Source organism: Boleophthalmus pectinirostris, unplaced genomic scaffold (genome assembly GCF_026225935.1).
Source record: "Boleophthalmus pectinirostris isolate CB_2022bp ecotype Guang Dong unplaced genomic scaffold, ASM2622593v1 HiC_scaffold_22, whole genome shotgun sequence".
In the NCBI taxonomy this organism is placed as follows: domain Eukaryota; kingdom Metazoa; phylum Chordata; class Actinopteri; order Gobiiformes; family Gobiidae; genus Boleophthalmus; species Boleophthalmus pectinirostris.
In genome coordinates, this window is record NW_026571190.1 from 5024883 (window position 1) to 5038383 (window position 13501).

The 13501-nt window shown below is 38.9% G+C and overlaps 1 protein-coding gene across 1 annotated transcript in view; it reads right to left on the minus strand.

Moving 5' to 3' along the window:
* Nucleotides 1-13501, minus strand: part of cacna1hb (calcium channel, voltage-dependent, T type, alpha 1H subunit b) — a 218369-nt gene that overhangs the window by 141313 nt on the left and 63555 nt on the right. Inside the window, exons 7-9 of the mRNA XM_055157997.1 lie at nucleotides 10030-10342; nucleotides 8279-8371; nucleotides 4978-5551 (exon numbers count right to left, since the gene is read on the minus strand). Of these exons, the coding sequence (XP_055013972.1) occupies nucleotides 4978-5551; nucleotides 8279-8371; nucleotides 10030-10342 (980 nt within the window). The remainder of the gene's footprint in view (nucleotides 1-4977; nucleotides 5552-8278; nucleotides 8372-10029; nucleotides 10343-13501) is intronic.

Genomic DNA, 13501 nt, shown 5'->3' on the forward strand with positions numbered 1-13501 from the left:
GCAGAGGCACGTACATGTAAAAACTGTTAAACCGGCGTGCTGAGTCCAACGCACAATGTTGTCGCACAGGGCCAAGGTTGAAAGAGAAAGTTTAGCGGTGTCATCTGAAAGGCTGGAATGCTTCTATAGCTGTTTTCTGACTGGGGCCATTTCAAAACTCTCACAAAAAGAGAATAAATAGAATAAAATAAAAGAATAAATTGCTAATCGAAACCTTCATATTTCAATTCACAAAGACTAATTGTCTTTGTGAATTGAAATATGAAGGTTTCGATTAGCAATTTATTATTACAATTCTGAATGAACCAAAAGTATCAAAATTATAATTATACACTGGATTGTAGATGACTCGGCTTAAAAAAAACTTTCTATCTGTCTCACTGCTACGACACAAAGTTTGCCACATCACCAAAGTATTTATCATTGATGCCAATATTTATATTATATTAGAGAAAATGTACTACTGTGCTCTAGGGCTGGGTTTCATTAAGAAGTTGCCGATACGCTACATTCCTCGATACAATATGTTTTCCGATACAGTGCACATTCGATTCAATACAATTCAGTATGATATATTTCAAATTGATATGATACTGTTCAGTGAAAAACAAAGGCAAAATTATGGCTGTGACACTAAAAGGCTACTAAGATCACTAAGTTTGTGCAAAGTTACCGTATTTTTCAGACTAAGGCACAGTTAAAATCGACAGTGCGCCTTCTGTTTTCAGACCTCGAAATGATTTTATGTGGTACACAGCGCTCAAAAATCTGTCAAAATGTTTTAGTATGACTTTGGTAAACTACGAAGCCGCGCCGCTTGATGGAATGCGCTTATAGTTTATGCAAATTAGCAATGTGGTATTAAGTTTTGTTTCTGTAATGTAAATGTAAACAAATGTGGCAAAGTTGCATTAAACACATTATTACTCAATGTATATTTGAGTCGTCCTCGTATGAAAACAAACTTAAATGATCCACCCACATTCACATTCATAATCCACATTCACCAAGACTGGGAAGAACCAGGGTGAGTTAGGTCATGATCTGCCAATGGATCACGGACGCCTGGGCTAAGGATCAGTCTCAAGTGTCGTCCGTTTGTTTCACTTAATGCACCTTATAATCTCGTGCACCTTATGTATGAAAATACATAATACAGTGGAGTCTCGTCTTAAGACTCACTTTTATTCTCTGGCTTTTAACACCGTGTGAGTTGTGTGGTCCTCTGTGTTTTTAATTTATTTGTACTTATTTTTATTTATTTTTAATGTATTTTTTATTTATTCATTCTGATATTTGCTCATTTTTATTTTATTTTTATTATTTAAGCCTAGTATTATTATTTTAGTAGTTTATTTTAATCTTTTTATTATTGTTATTATTATGTATTTGTGCAGCACTTTGGAAACTGTTTGTTTGTGAAATGTGCTATAGAAATAAAATGGATTGAACTGAAAATAGACGAGAGAATTCAACATTATCGATACTGCACCTTATAATACGGTGCGCCTTATAGTCCGAAAAATACGGTAATATGCACCAATTTTACTCATCAAAACAGTGAAAATGTGAACATAATTGTAGCTCTTACACAAAATAATTTAGTAAAATATAGCAAAAAATATTCTTGGCAAAATATCGATACAGCAGCCCACGATATTGATACTGTATCATCAAATTAAACAATACGATATATCGATTTTCAATATTTTTGGACACCCCTACTGTGCTCTACTCAAGCCACTCACTGCCAACTCAGTCCTTGTTGTCTTGGCCTATGTTCATCAGATGTATAACAATGGGCCTTGTCACAAATTTTGAAGTGATGAGTATAAATTATAAGCAATAATATTGTAACTCATTTATTGCACTAACACAACACACTATCACAGTGTGTTGAGGTTTCATGTCTCTGGGCGCTGGGTCCCATTCTCACTTTCTAGAACTTCAGTGTCATGTCTTTTCTCTTCAACTCTCGGGCTACTACGATTGATTCTACAACAATTATCTCCCACTAAACCACCAATCAAAACACGCACAATAGCTAAAGGCAGTTCCGACCGAGACTCTCTCGATGAGTCCCTGGGCGCAGCACTGTGGCGCCAGCTGCTCCTGACAGGCAGGGGCGGACTGGCAATTTGTGCGTTCTGGAAAAGTCCAGAGCTCAATTTCCACCGTGGGCCGATTTATGGGGGGAAAGTTCAGAGCTATTTTTTGGTCCCAGTCACCTCAGCAGCACTGTAGGATGGGTCAAATGCACTGGAGGCAATAGAGTGTACCTTAATCAATCCTTTTTAATCAGATGTTACGGACAACAAGTCTATGTCAACATAAGTAATGTTTTATGGATAGCTGCTTACACAATGCCCTTTAACATCATGCTTCCATTTCACTGAAAAAAAGTAAAAATAACAAGCAGACAGACCTCCTAAACTTGAAATGAGGATCTGAGAGTTCACAAGTAAATACACAAAGCCACTGTATCTCACTGTAGCACAAAGTAAACAGAAAGTCTCCTACTCTGCCATGAAAGCTCCCACTACATGCACTTGTCCCCCTCGCAATAACCTCCAAAATTTTCAAATCCACAGAAACACAGCTTTTTGACTTATTAAAGTATGCTTATGCAAAATCAACTTTTCAGAGCTTTCTACCTTCTAAGAGTGATGTGTGGGCCTTGTATATGTCGCCGAAGTGGTTTTTAGATTGATTTTTTAAACAAATTGCAGTGTATTTCTGCCACCCTCCAACGTGACAATGAACTAAAGCTGCTACAACGATGACGCGGCAGCTACACCTATGACGCGTTTGACGTAGCAGAAAGCGCTTCTCCACCACCTCCACCCCACCTCCATCCCGCATCGGCCGACAATTCCCACATGAACACCTAAACAAAAGTGACAGCATAAGCTCATTGTTCTACACTGCAGTGAACACGATATAATACATTTATCTACTAGTGTTTATTAAAACTTTACCAATCAGTAATATTCAGTTGATGTTGACACGGTGCTTGAGCTTCGTGCTCCTCAAAGTCCTCGTCTGATTCCGGGTCCAACACATGCGGCTGAACGCACAAGTTTATTTCTACCACTATCAGGGTGCACGTCTGTCTCCCCCTCCCTCCCTGAGATGGGTGGAGGAAGGGCGGCTCACTCAGAGCCTACGTCACGTTTGGAGGACGGAGTCTGTGCTTTCTCAGGACGGGCGGGGGAGATGAGCAATAGTCGGCCTTTCATAGTTCCTGGTCTGTGACTGTCTCCAAGAAATCAGTAAGATTTCATAACTATTGTGTAATGGATGTTCCAAAACCCAAATTGTGCTTGTATATGTGCAGAAGATACAATGTGAAAAGAGTTATTTTGCACGAGATGGACCCTTTAACAAATGTGCAAAACAGACTTCGTACAATTTCAGCTGTTTTAATCCAAAAAGTTAACCTATCAACATTGGGTGAAAAATAAACTCCCGAAGCATGACAGCTCCAGCCACAGCCTCTGACACACCTTCAAATTGCCACAGTGTAAGTGCAGAGACATTTCGTTACTGAATTTCTTCACTTCTTTGACGACAAAATTGAAGAGTCCATTTTTTAGGGGTTGAGTGGGTAAGCCTTAACGGTTTGAGTGCTCAGCGTTGATTGGCACAGAATGCAAACAAGTCATTCCTAAAGGTGTGGAAATGTTTGGTGTGACAGGACTCTAAAAGCACTTGAAAATTGAAAAGTATTACAAAATGGTAGTAAAAATATGTATGTGATGTACAGTTATTCATCATCGTTAAGAATATAGATGTTACTTTTTTAATGTTTTGAAAATGTTATATTTGCTGAAAAAAACGTATTACATTGTTTTATAAATTTCAGTTTCATTTTTGATGAGTCTCTCCACCCTTTGCTCTCTGTGTTAAGTGACCCCTCCTTCAAAGCACTATCACAATAAAATTCACATACATTTTGCTAATGAAACTACTGTACATCATATCAGGTTATCAGGCATTGTCCAGCTCCCAGGCCACATATGGTGCTTTGGTTGACTCTGACCGGCCTGTTTAAGCTCATTTGGAATTACAAAATACAATTTTTTTTATAATTTTACCTCATGCATGGACTAAAGTTGCATTGCTTTTACATTAGAGGTGTTTTTTATGACATTTTTGTTCAGCAGCCTCACTTTTTCATTGCTTAGTCATAACACAAACTCTTCCCCATCTGACTAGCGCATCAAAACAATGATGATATTTACTGCTTTTTTATAAAGAAATACAATTAATATTATGCAGAACTGAGTTAAGCATTTTGCATTTTGGCCTGGCCCTTCACAATATTTTCTGTTTTTCATGTGGCTCCATGGCAAAAACAATTGTCCTCCCCCGTTGTAGTGTATTGTTTTCTATCGTGCTTTTGTATTTTTATGTAAAATAGCGGTACAGTCCTATAGTTCTACATCACCCATCACACTGCGAACTGTAAGGATGGTTCGAATAGTGCCAGGGAGAGATCGCAAATTTACTCTAACATGCACGGATGACGAAAATAAAACCTCTTCAGGCATGTTTTTGACGAGGGAATGTTATAACAGTTGTTTGACCCATGCTTTAATTCTACTAGGAGAGTAACCTGTCTGGTGCAGTGAGTACTTTGAGCTTCATTTTGGTCTGGAGTACCTAACTAATGGTGGTATTTAAAGATTGATGTCTAGTATTATTTTAAAGCAAAATCAAAGAAGAAATTCAATTGAACTGTTATTAAAGTTTGATATCCATGTAAAAAAAAAACAGCCTGTGTTTCTGTGAGAGCAGCAGGAAGGGTGGGGGGGCTAGAGGAGGGGGTTTGTTTTTTTTGAAGGACTAGCGCAGCTTTGAGGTAAAAATTACCGCACCGCACGTCATTTATTTCACTACGGGAGAGTTTAAATCTGTACACCACTGTGAATCCAAGGTCGAGGCGTTTTGACATTGAGATGCAAACAAACTCACCGTGCTCCAACACCAGCTGGGGCAGTTTGTTGACAGTCTCCGCGGTAACCGGCCTCTTCTGCTCCTGGGCTTTCGCATGTGCGTGACTCAAGAGGGGCGAGATGATGGGATAATTGTAGCCGTTTCCTCCATTACCGACGGAGGGCTCGGCGGGAGGCGCGTTAGGCTGGTTGTGCTGCTGGTGGCGGTGGTGATAGAGCTGATGCAGATGCGACAGGTCGTTCGGGACGTGGCCCGAGTGCCGGTGGGCCAGTCCGTTCATCTCCCCGCCCCTCCTCATGGCCCCACCCCCTCGCTCCTTCAGACACGTGCACACCCGCTGCACGTGCACGCTCACGAAGGCCAGGCAGCGGGACAGGCGGCGCCATGCCTTCCGTCCCAGGTGAGCGAGGTAGCGGATGATCTCCTCGTAGCAGCTCCCCGGTTGGCTGTCGCTGGCCAACGTGGAAGCCGATTGGTGGAGCTGCCGGGCGCGCTGCTCCGACTTCATTAAGGCATGCTCCCTCTGCTTTGTTTCGGAAAACTGGGTTGCTATGACGACCAGGCACAGGTTGATCATGAAGAAGGAGCCCACCTGAAAGAGTCGAAGCAAGAGCAATGTTGTTGTACAGAGTCAAGGTTGAAAGAAGAAGCATACTTGTGCTGTTTCTATGGCTATTTTCAGACATTTATGCCATTTTAAAAACTGTGTAGTCTTGCAAAAACAGACTGTCAAGCTTTACATTTCAAGATAAATTATTCTGAAAGTGAAATAGAGATAGGAAACCTTGAATGGACCATAAAAGTAATAACAAAAGTGTAGAAATAACAATTAACCCTTGCCTGGGAGATTATACTTTGTGCTTATATCTTTTGCTACATGCTTTTTAAAATAGTTTTACTCATGGACGATATCATAAAGATACTCATTTTGTATGTTCCACTGTACACAGATATTTAACAAGGAATTATGTAATTTTGTATTTGTATTGTTTCATATAAATACACTGTCTCTCCCCTTCTGCTTCTCGCAACACAACCCTCCTCCAGCGGCATAACCATCACCCTCTTCAGCCTCTCCATCTCCACCAGTGTTTAAAATAGATATTTACAAATCACTGTCTCCCCCCATAGTTATCCCGACTTCCCATGCGGATTACTATGCACCAACAAATCCTCTTTTTGTTAAGCTAAAAGTACTTAAGTTTTTTGATGTGTGTGTGTGAAAAATCCCTCAGTCTTCCAGGTGGAATCCATGGTAAAAGGAGAAATACAATTTGTCAACTGGAAATAAAGTTTTGTTCAGTTGACAAACTGAATTTCTCCTTTTGCTAAATTGAATTTCTCCTTTTGAGCTTTTTTGATCTTGTTGACTTGAGTACAGCCATCGTGATGCACAAGGCCTATAATCAAATGCTCCCTGCTTAAGTTTTTCGAGCAGAGAGAGAGCCAGTACAACCTTAGAAGAAGAGACATCTTTAAAAAAAAAAAATGAAGATAAGAATTAAGAAAAAAAGTGATTCTATTTCTGTTAGAGGGGTTAGAGCATTGAACAACCTGAGCTATGATTTTTTTTAAAGTCACTGTAGAAGCCTTGAAAAAAGTTTATAAAGCATTATGTTCTGAAAGCTATAGAGCTCTGAAATAAATTAATAATGCGTTAAATTTTGTTTGTTTTATTTTCTATTTTGTCTCTTACATATACAGTAAGTCGCATGTGAAATTGTAAACTCAAACTTGCTGTTCATACACTGCTTTTCTTTCTTGGAATTCTGTCATTGTTTAATAGGGTTAAGCATTAGAAGTACTTTATACTTCAGCCTAAACACTTTTGGTCATGATCCATGGGGTTGTCGTCTATACTTTGTTTTGTTTTGTTTTTGTAGTGCTGCAAAATGACCAAATAAAAACTGCTACCACTACTACCTGATCTTTTGATCCTATTATTATCCTCTCCTATGGTTTTCGGACTCTAGGTTGTGATCATGTCATAGCTCAGGTAGGGGGCAAAAGCCTGATATTACAGATTATTGATTAAACTGCACTTTGCCATAAAATATCCAAAAGGTAAATTCACAAACTTGAACCTGATCATTTTTATTAGTGACTAGACCCAAGAACTCTCTGTATTACAACAAAAATCTGCAATTTAACAATAATCAATAAATACCCATTTGTTACCCAATTTGTTTTAAAGGGCCCATATTACGCTAGCCAGGCTGGTGCCACCTAGTGCCTCCACTCAATTTCATTTCTCTCCAGCGACTAGGTCAAGAATCAGAATACAGAGCTTTGCAGACAGAATACTAGACAGTTTGCAAGAACCCCAGAAGTTGTAGACCGTGCACTAGCCACTCAGCGAAGAGCTGAACCAAGTTATGAGTTGTGATAGCAGACTGCATAACCCTAACCCTATCCTGCTTTGGATTTCCTTTGTCAAATACAGAATTAGCTTTTTTTATTGCACCTTTAATTCACAAGTTCACCTCACAGAAACGACAATGATCGCTGACCAAATAACAGCAATTGGTTAAATTAAAAAAAGTACTCGCCTACCGTCGAGGAAATGAATCCTAATGCTGTGAGAACAGACAGTTTCCACAAATTGAAACCGGCTGATAAATCAGGCTAATATTAAGCTATTTTGGGATATGTTAGAATTTAGTTTCCTCATCAAAAACGTAAATTGATTGTTTTTTGTTTCATTCATACACATTTAATATAATTATTCATAATTTCTTCTTTCAAACAAAAAACATTCTGTTCCACCTTTTGTTATCATGTGGCCATACAGGAAGTGCTCCACTGTGTTTTTAAACTCACTAGAATCATTTGGATCATTTCAGTCATGGAACTGTCAGTCAAAAGGTAAAACGTAGCTGCTGTCAACTACCACTACATGACATCACAAGCTGGAACAGAGCATTCTGAGCTTTGGAGATACAGACAGACTAATAATACAGGATTCCTCATTGGTGAACGAAACAAAACACATAAACACAACAGCAAAAGCAAAACTACTTTATAACATGGCTTAAAGTCCATGCATAATACAGGACCATTAAATATTGCTGGCCTATAGACTGTTGTGATGTCATCTGAAACCCAGCAATTGGTTATACATAAGTCGCAATCATTCTCTTGCTATGTCTTTGAGACCTGTCGTTTCTGATCTCGTCTCCGTGTGAAAGCTACGAGCCCTGACTTACACCACAGGGGGCGCTTTTGCCATGATTAATTAATCGCTTATCAGCGACATCCAGAGCAGCACGAGCACAGGCCCCACAGCTGGATACAAGTGTAGGTGTGTCTCTCTACTTACTATGATGAGGAAAAAGAAGTAAATGAAGTTGTAGAAAGAATGTGCGTCCATGACATAGTACATAATGTCCACCCAGCCCTCCAGCGTGATCACCTGCGAGAGAAAAAAAAAACAATTACTCATCATTATTATAAGTTAAGTTAAGATAAGATAATCCTTGAATGTTTCCCATGGGAGAAATTTGTTAGGGGGTCATAGCTTTAACACAAAGACAGGACAACACCAAAAGCAACACACAAACATCCACCATAGAACATAAATAAATAAGAGACCAAGTATGACCACGAGTGTCACACAAACAGGAACATTAAGTCATTCTGTACAGGCAAACACTTCACAGTCTTGTATTATATTAATAATTGCACACTTGCACACCAGCCTATGTGCAGTTTTGATTGCACATTCCCTTGACCTATGTGCAGTTTTTGATTGCACAGTCCATTGATTTATGTGCAGTTTTGATTGCACATTCCCTTGACCTATGTGCAGTTTTTGATTGCACAGTCCATTGATTTATGTGCAGTTTTGATTGCACATTCCCCTGACCTATGTGCAGTTTTGATTGCACATTCCCTTGACCTATGTGCAGTTTTGATTGCACATTCCCTTGTCCTTTGTGCAGTTTTGATTGCACATTCCATTGATTTATGTGCAGTTTTGATTGCACATTTCCTTGACCTATGTGCAGTTTTGATTGCACATTCCCCTGACCTATGTGCAGTTTCGATTGCACATTCCCTTGTCCTATGTGCAGTTTTGATTGCACATTCCCTAAGCCTTTTACTTTTATTTTTTAACTGCACTGTCTGAGTTTAGCAGATTAGCGGCTAATGGCACAAAAGAATGTTTGAATCTGTTCAGTTTACAGTTTAGGACCGTGTACCATCTGCCTGATGAAATCAACTCAAACCGACTGTGAAGAACATGGGTTGTGTCAGTCTCCTCAAAAATATGCTGAAGTGAGTTAGGGGTCAAACCCCTAACGTGATAGCGATACTTTGCAGCTGACTTGGCATCAACTTACCCTAGGGTGCAATGGTAACTGAGGCACTACTCTGTCTGAAGCCCTGTTACTCAAGTTAGACTTTAATCTGAGTTTATTTTAACACGATCTGACCAGAAAGAACTGATTTAGCTGGAACTACAACAGGAAACATCATCTGTGCTGTCAAACAAGTCCCTCTCAAATAATACTACAAATAATACTACAGACACAGGGGTTTTTTTTTGTGCTTGTGATGGTTAAATCAATTTTTTTTTTTCAGTTTTCAGACTCGATCTTAAAACGTACTTGGCAGTGTTTTGGCAGTGTGTGCATTGTGTCACCATGCTGAACATTCTGCCATAGACACGCATACAGAACTCCTCCAGAGTGATGTGACTACAAATGATCAGAGTGAGTGATTTTACTTTCTGGTTAAAATATCATCAAATCAAATGTCAATGCGCCACATAAGCAAGATCCCTAAAGCAGCAATACTAAACTTTTCTCTTATAGTGTATATCAGCAAAGAAAAGCTGTGTGTGCTGTCTGCATCTAATTATCATTTGCAATGAATGTTTCTGTCCCCATAATCTGAAAACAGGCTGAACAGAAACTAAATGATGCATCATGCTTGTAATATTGTCATTTATATACAGGAGAGGAAATAAGATAACAAATCCCCAATAATTATAATAAGTTAAATGATTCAAATATGAAGATATGGGAAAAACGGCACAATGCCGACTTTAAAAAGACACAATTTTACCTGGAAAATGGCAATCCATGCATATCCAATGTTGTCAAAGTTAATAGCTCCCTTGTGCGGGTTGAGTTCCCCGGCGCGACACTCGTTGTAATACTGAAACCAGTTGACACATGGCGCAGGCTGGTCTGTTCTCAGGCTCATCTCAGGTTGGGCCTCATCGGCGTTCAGGGAGCAGTAAGTCCCCGCCACACGCCGCCGGGGCACATCGGAGCAACGCAGCATCCCGTTCTCCCGCTCAGTGGAGCAGATAAACGGGTGATCATCTGTCACCTCGGGCCGGTAGTACCCACTCAGGAAGGTCACGTTGTATTTCCTACAAATATACACAAGAGTGGTAAAAATACAAAGCACTTACAGGAAATTAATCAGGTCAACTATCTGTGGCGAAATACTTGAAAGCAATTTAAAAAATGAAGTTACTACTTCAACTGATTCTTGAGTGGCAAGAGCAGTGTTGGATTTTTGTTTTAAAATTATAATTGATCTATTGACCTGATTTATCTCTCATCTGCTGAGGTTAGTGTTTTTATTTTTGACTCAATATTTTGGCTATGCCCCTTTAATTGTGTTTTATTGTGCCACCATACTGCATCCATGGAACTTGGCGAGTACAGAGACATCTGAATTCTCCCATTATGTTAAAACATGCACATTTTGTGATACGGTGGAATTAAAGTAATGAGTTTTAGCTAATTTGTTTTCATATGTGCCCAAAATTACATAATCCGCTTTCCTTCAGCTGGGCCCATTACTACATAAAAGACTTCTTGTTCTCTGATGTCGATTTGGACAAACAGTGTTTGAACATTGTGGCACTATTCAGACTACTCAACTACTTAGACTTAGAAGAACAGTAGAGGACTATCAGTGATAATTATTGTGTTTGCATGAGCTGCATGTCAGTTCTCCACAAAGGCACAAATGAAACATAAACTACACAGGTGGTGGAGCAGGAAATGAGAAAAGAGCACTAAAGATGAAAGAGAGAAATGCTGATGAAGTCTGCAGGGAGGGGGCGACGAGGGAGGGCCGCAGAGATAAGCAATCAATCATCTTTGTAGAGCGAGGGGTCACACCAGACCGCTGCTCCCTCACTCCTTATTAGAAAAGGTCATTTGCTTGTTTGTCATGCAGAGAAAAAAATAGATTACTAACCAAAAATTTCATCTCGCACTGGTCTGGTAAAAACATATAGTCTGCAGTGACCCGGTGACATTGTAGAGCGCTGTTCGTGATACAGCTATAGCCATTCGTCCTCGGCCAGGGAATAAAAGGATCTATTTTTATAGCAGGTGTGGATTATGGCCAGTCACTCAGATAAGGGAGGGAGAGTCAGCGGTGAGGGAAAAGAGAAATCTGCGCTCCACAAAATATATCCTTCAAAACATTGGTCTAATGAACAGGTCGGTATAATTGTATTCAGAAAGTATAACCTAATATTGAATGCACTATTATACCAGTTTTTTCCAAGTTCTCCCACAAACAGAGGTACAGAATAAGTTTTAGAAAAGTTAAAGATAAAAAAAATTGTATTTAAAGAACTGAGTGTACAGGGTGTCCCAAAAAAATTGACATCATTTTGCAGGCCAATCATTTTGGCAATTCTTGTTGAAATAATCTAAATTTTTCACAGAATGTATAGAAACAGATCAAGATTTTATATTTAATGTTTTATTTTTGTTCAGTTTTCAGGTTGAGCGATGCTGTTCACTACCAAAGAGAAGTCATTTTGCATGTTGGAATCTGCTCACACACACTCACCCAAGACTGTACAGTGTGACTTCAATGCAAAATTTGGAAAAAACTTCACAAACTTGTCAACAAATTTGGACTTGGTACCAAAAATGTAAAGAGGAAGTCCACTTATGCAGGTAGATCTGGTAGACCAACATTAGTAGTTTTCAAGATAACTGCTTTTAAAATTATGTCAGAATCTTTGGGACACCCTGTATTAGCATTACAACTATAGAACATGCCACCATTTTGACTTTAGCTCAGTCAGAGTTAGAAATTATACATTCTTTTCATTTAGATAATGATGGCTAATAAGCACTGCAGAGCTTTTGGCTGATTTAAAGAATCAAACCACCAATACATTAGTCTAGTCATAATATGATTAGTTCGAGGAGGACTGACATCTTGAATTCTTACTTAGGTTTTTATAGTGGCATTATAATAGGGCTGCAAAATAAATCACAACCATATCAAGTGGAATTTGAGGCACATTTATATCAAATCTCAAAAGCTGCAGTTACTTAGCTGCAGAGAACAAAATACCCTGTCCTTTTATAGAAACATTTTGTTGTGTGCCTGGAGAATTCTACAAACATGTTCTGAAACTCATGGGAGTCTTGTATTAGTAAACAGTTCAGATTTCAGTCTTCTCTCAAATCTTAATGCTTCTTGAGTTATTTGCAATGTGCACGTTGAACAGAATCTGACTTTTTGAATGTATATCGCATATAACATGTGAAGAAATCGCCGTTATAGAGAGTCAATTCACGGGGCCAATAATATTGGCAATTCATGATGAAATAACCTCAAATTTTCACAGAATATATCGAAACAAATCAAGATTTTATATTTAATGTTTTATTTTTGCTCTGTTTTCAGGCTGAGCCATGCTGTTCACTAGCCAGGCTGGCGCCACCTAGTGCCTCCACTCAATTTTAGGAATCAGAATACACTAGACCAGGGGTGTCAATCTCATTTTGGCCCGGGGGCCGTATCCAACCTACTTTGATCCCAAAGGGGCCGGATCAAAAAACTCATGGCATATAAACCCCCAAAAAAACAATAAGTTCAAATATTTGTAAAGAGTAACGCAATTCTATTACAGAAATCTTTTTTAATTGATGAACTCTTTCTTTTACAAAATATTACAATATCATGAACAACCTGAAACTTTAAGAAAAATGCAATTTCAACACAATGTTTTAATATTAACTTGTGAGCATTTCATAGAATTTAGTCATGCTTTCTTTTTGCTCCTGAAACTTGGCATCTTTTAGCCTGCACAAGTGCATCAACATCAAGCACCATGTCCTGCTATGTTCAGAATGTCATTCAGGTGCTTGTGTGTTTAGCATTGAGAGCAGCTTTGTTACCTCTGCCAAGGAGGTTATGTTTTTGCCGGCGTTTGTCTGTTTGTTTGTTTGTTTGTTTGTTTGTCTGTTAGCAACATAACTCAAAAAGTTATGGACCGATTTTGATGAAATTTTCAGGATTTGTTGGAAATGTGAAAAGGAAGAACTGATTTCATTTTGGGGGTGATCCGGAAGAAATCCTGGATTCTGGATCACTTTGAAATTTTAGTTAACATTGTGGTAAATGGGGCCAAAAATTTTGTTTCTCAATATCTGGGTTAATTATTGACCAAACCCCATGAAATTTGACTCAGGGATGGACAATGGGATCCTCTTTCATATTCCAAAGGCTGATCCGGATCTGATCCAGAAGACTGATTTTATCG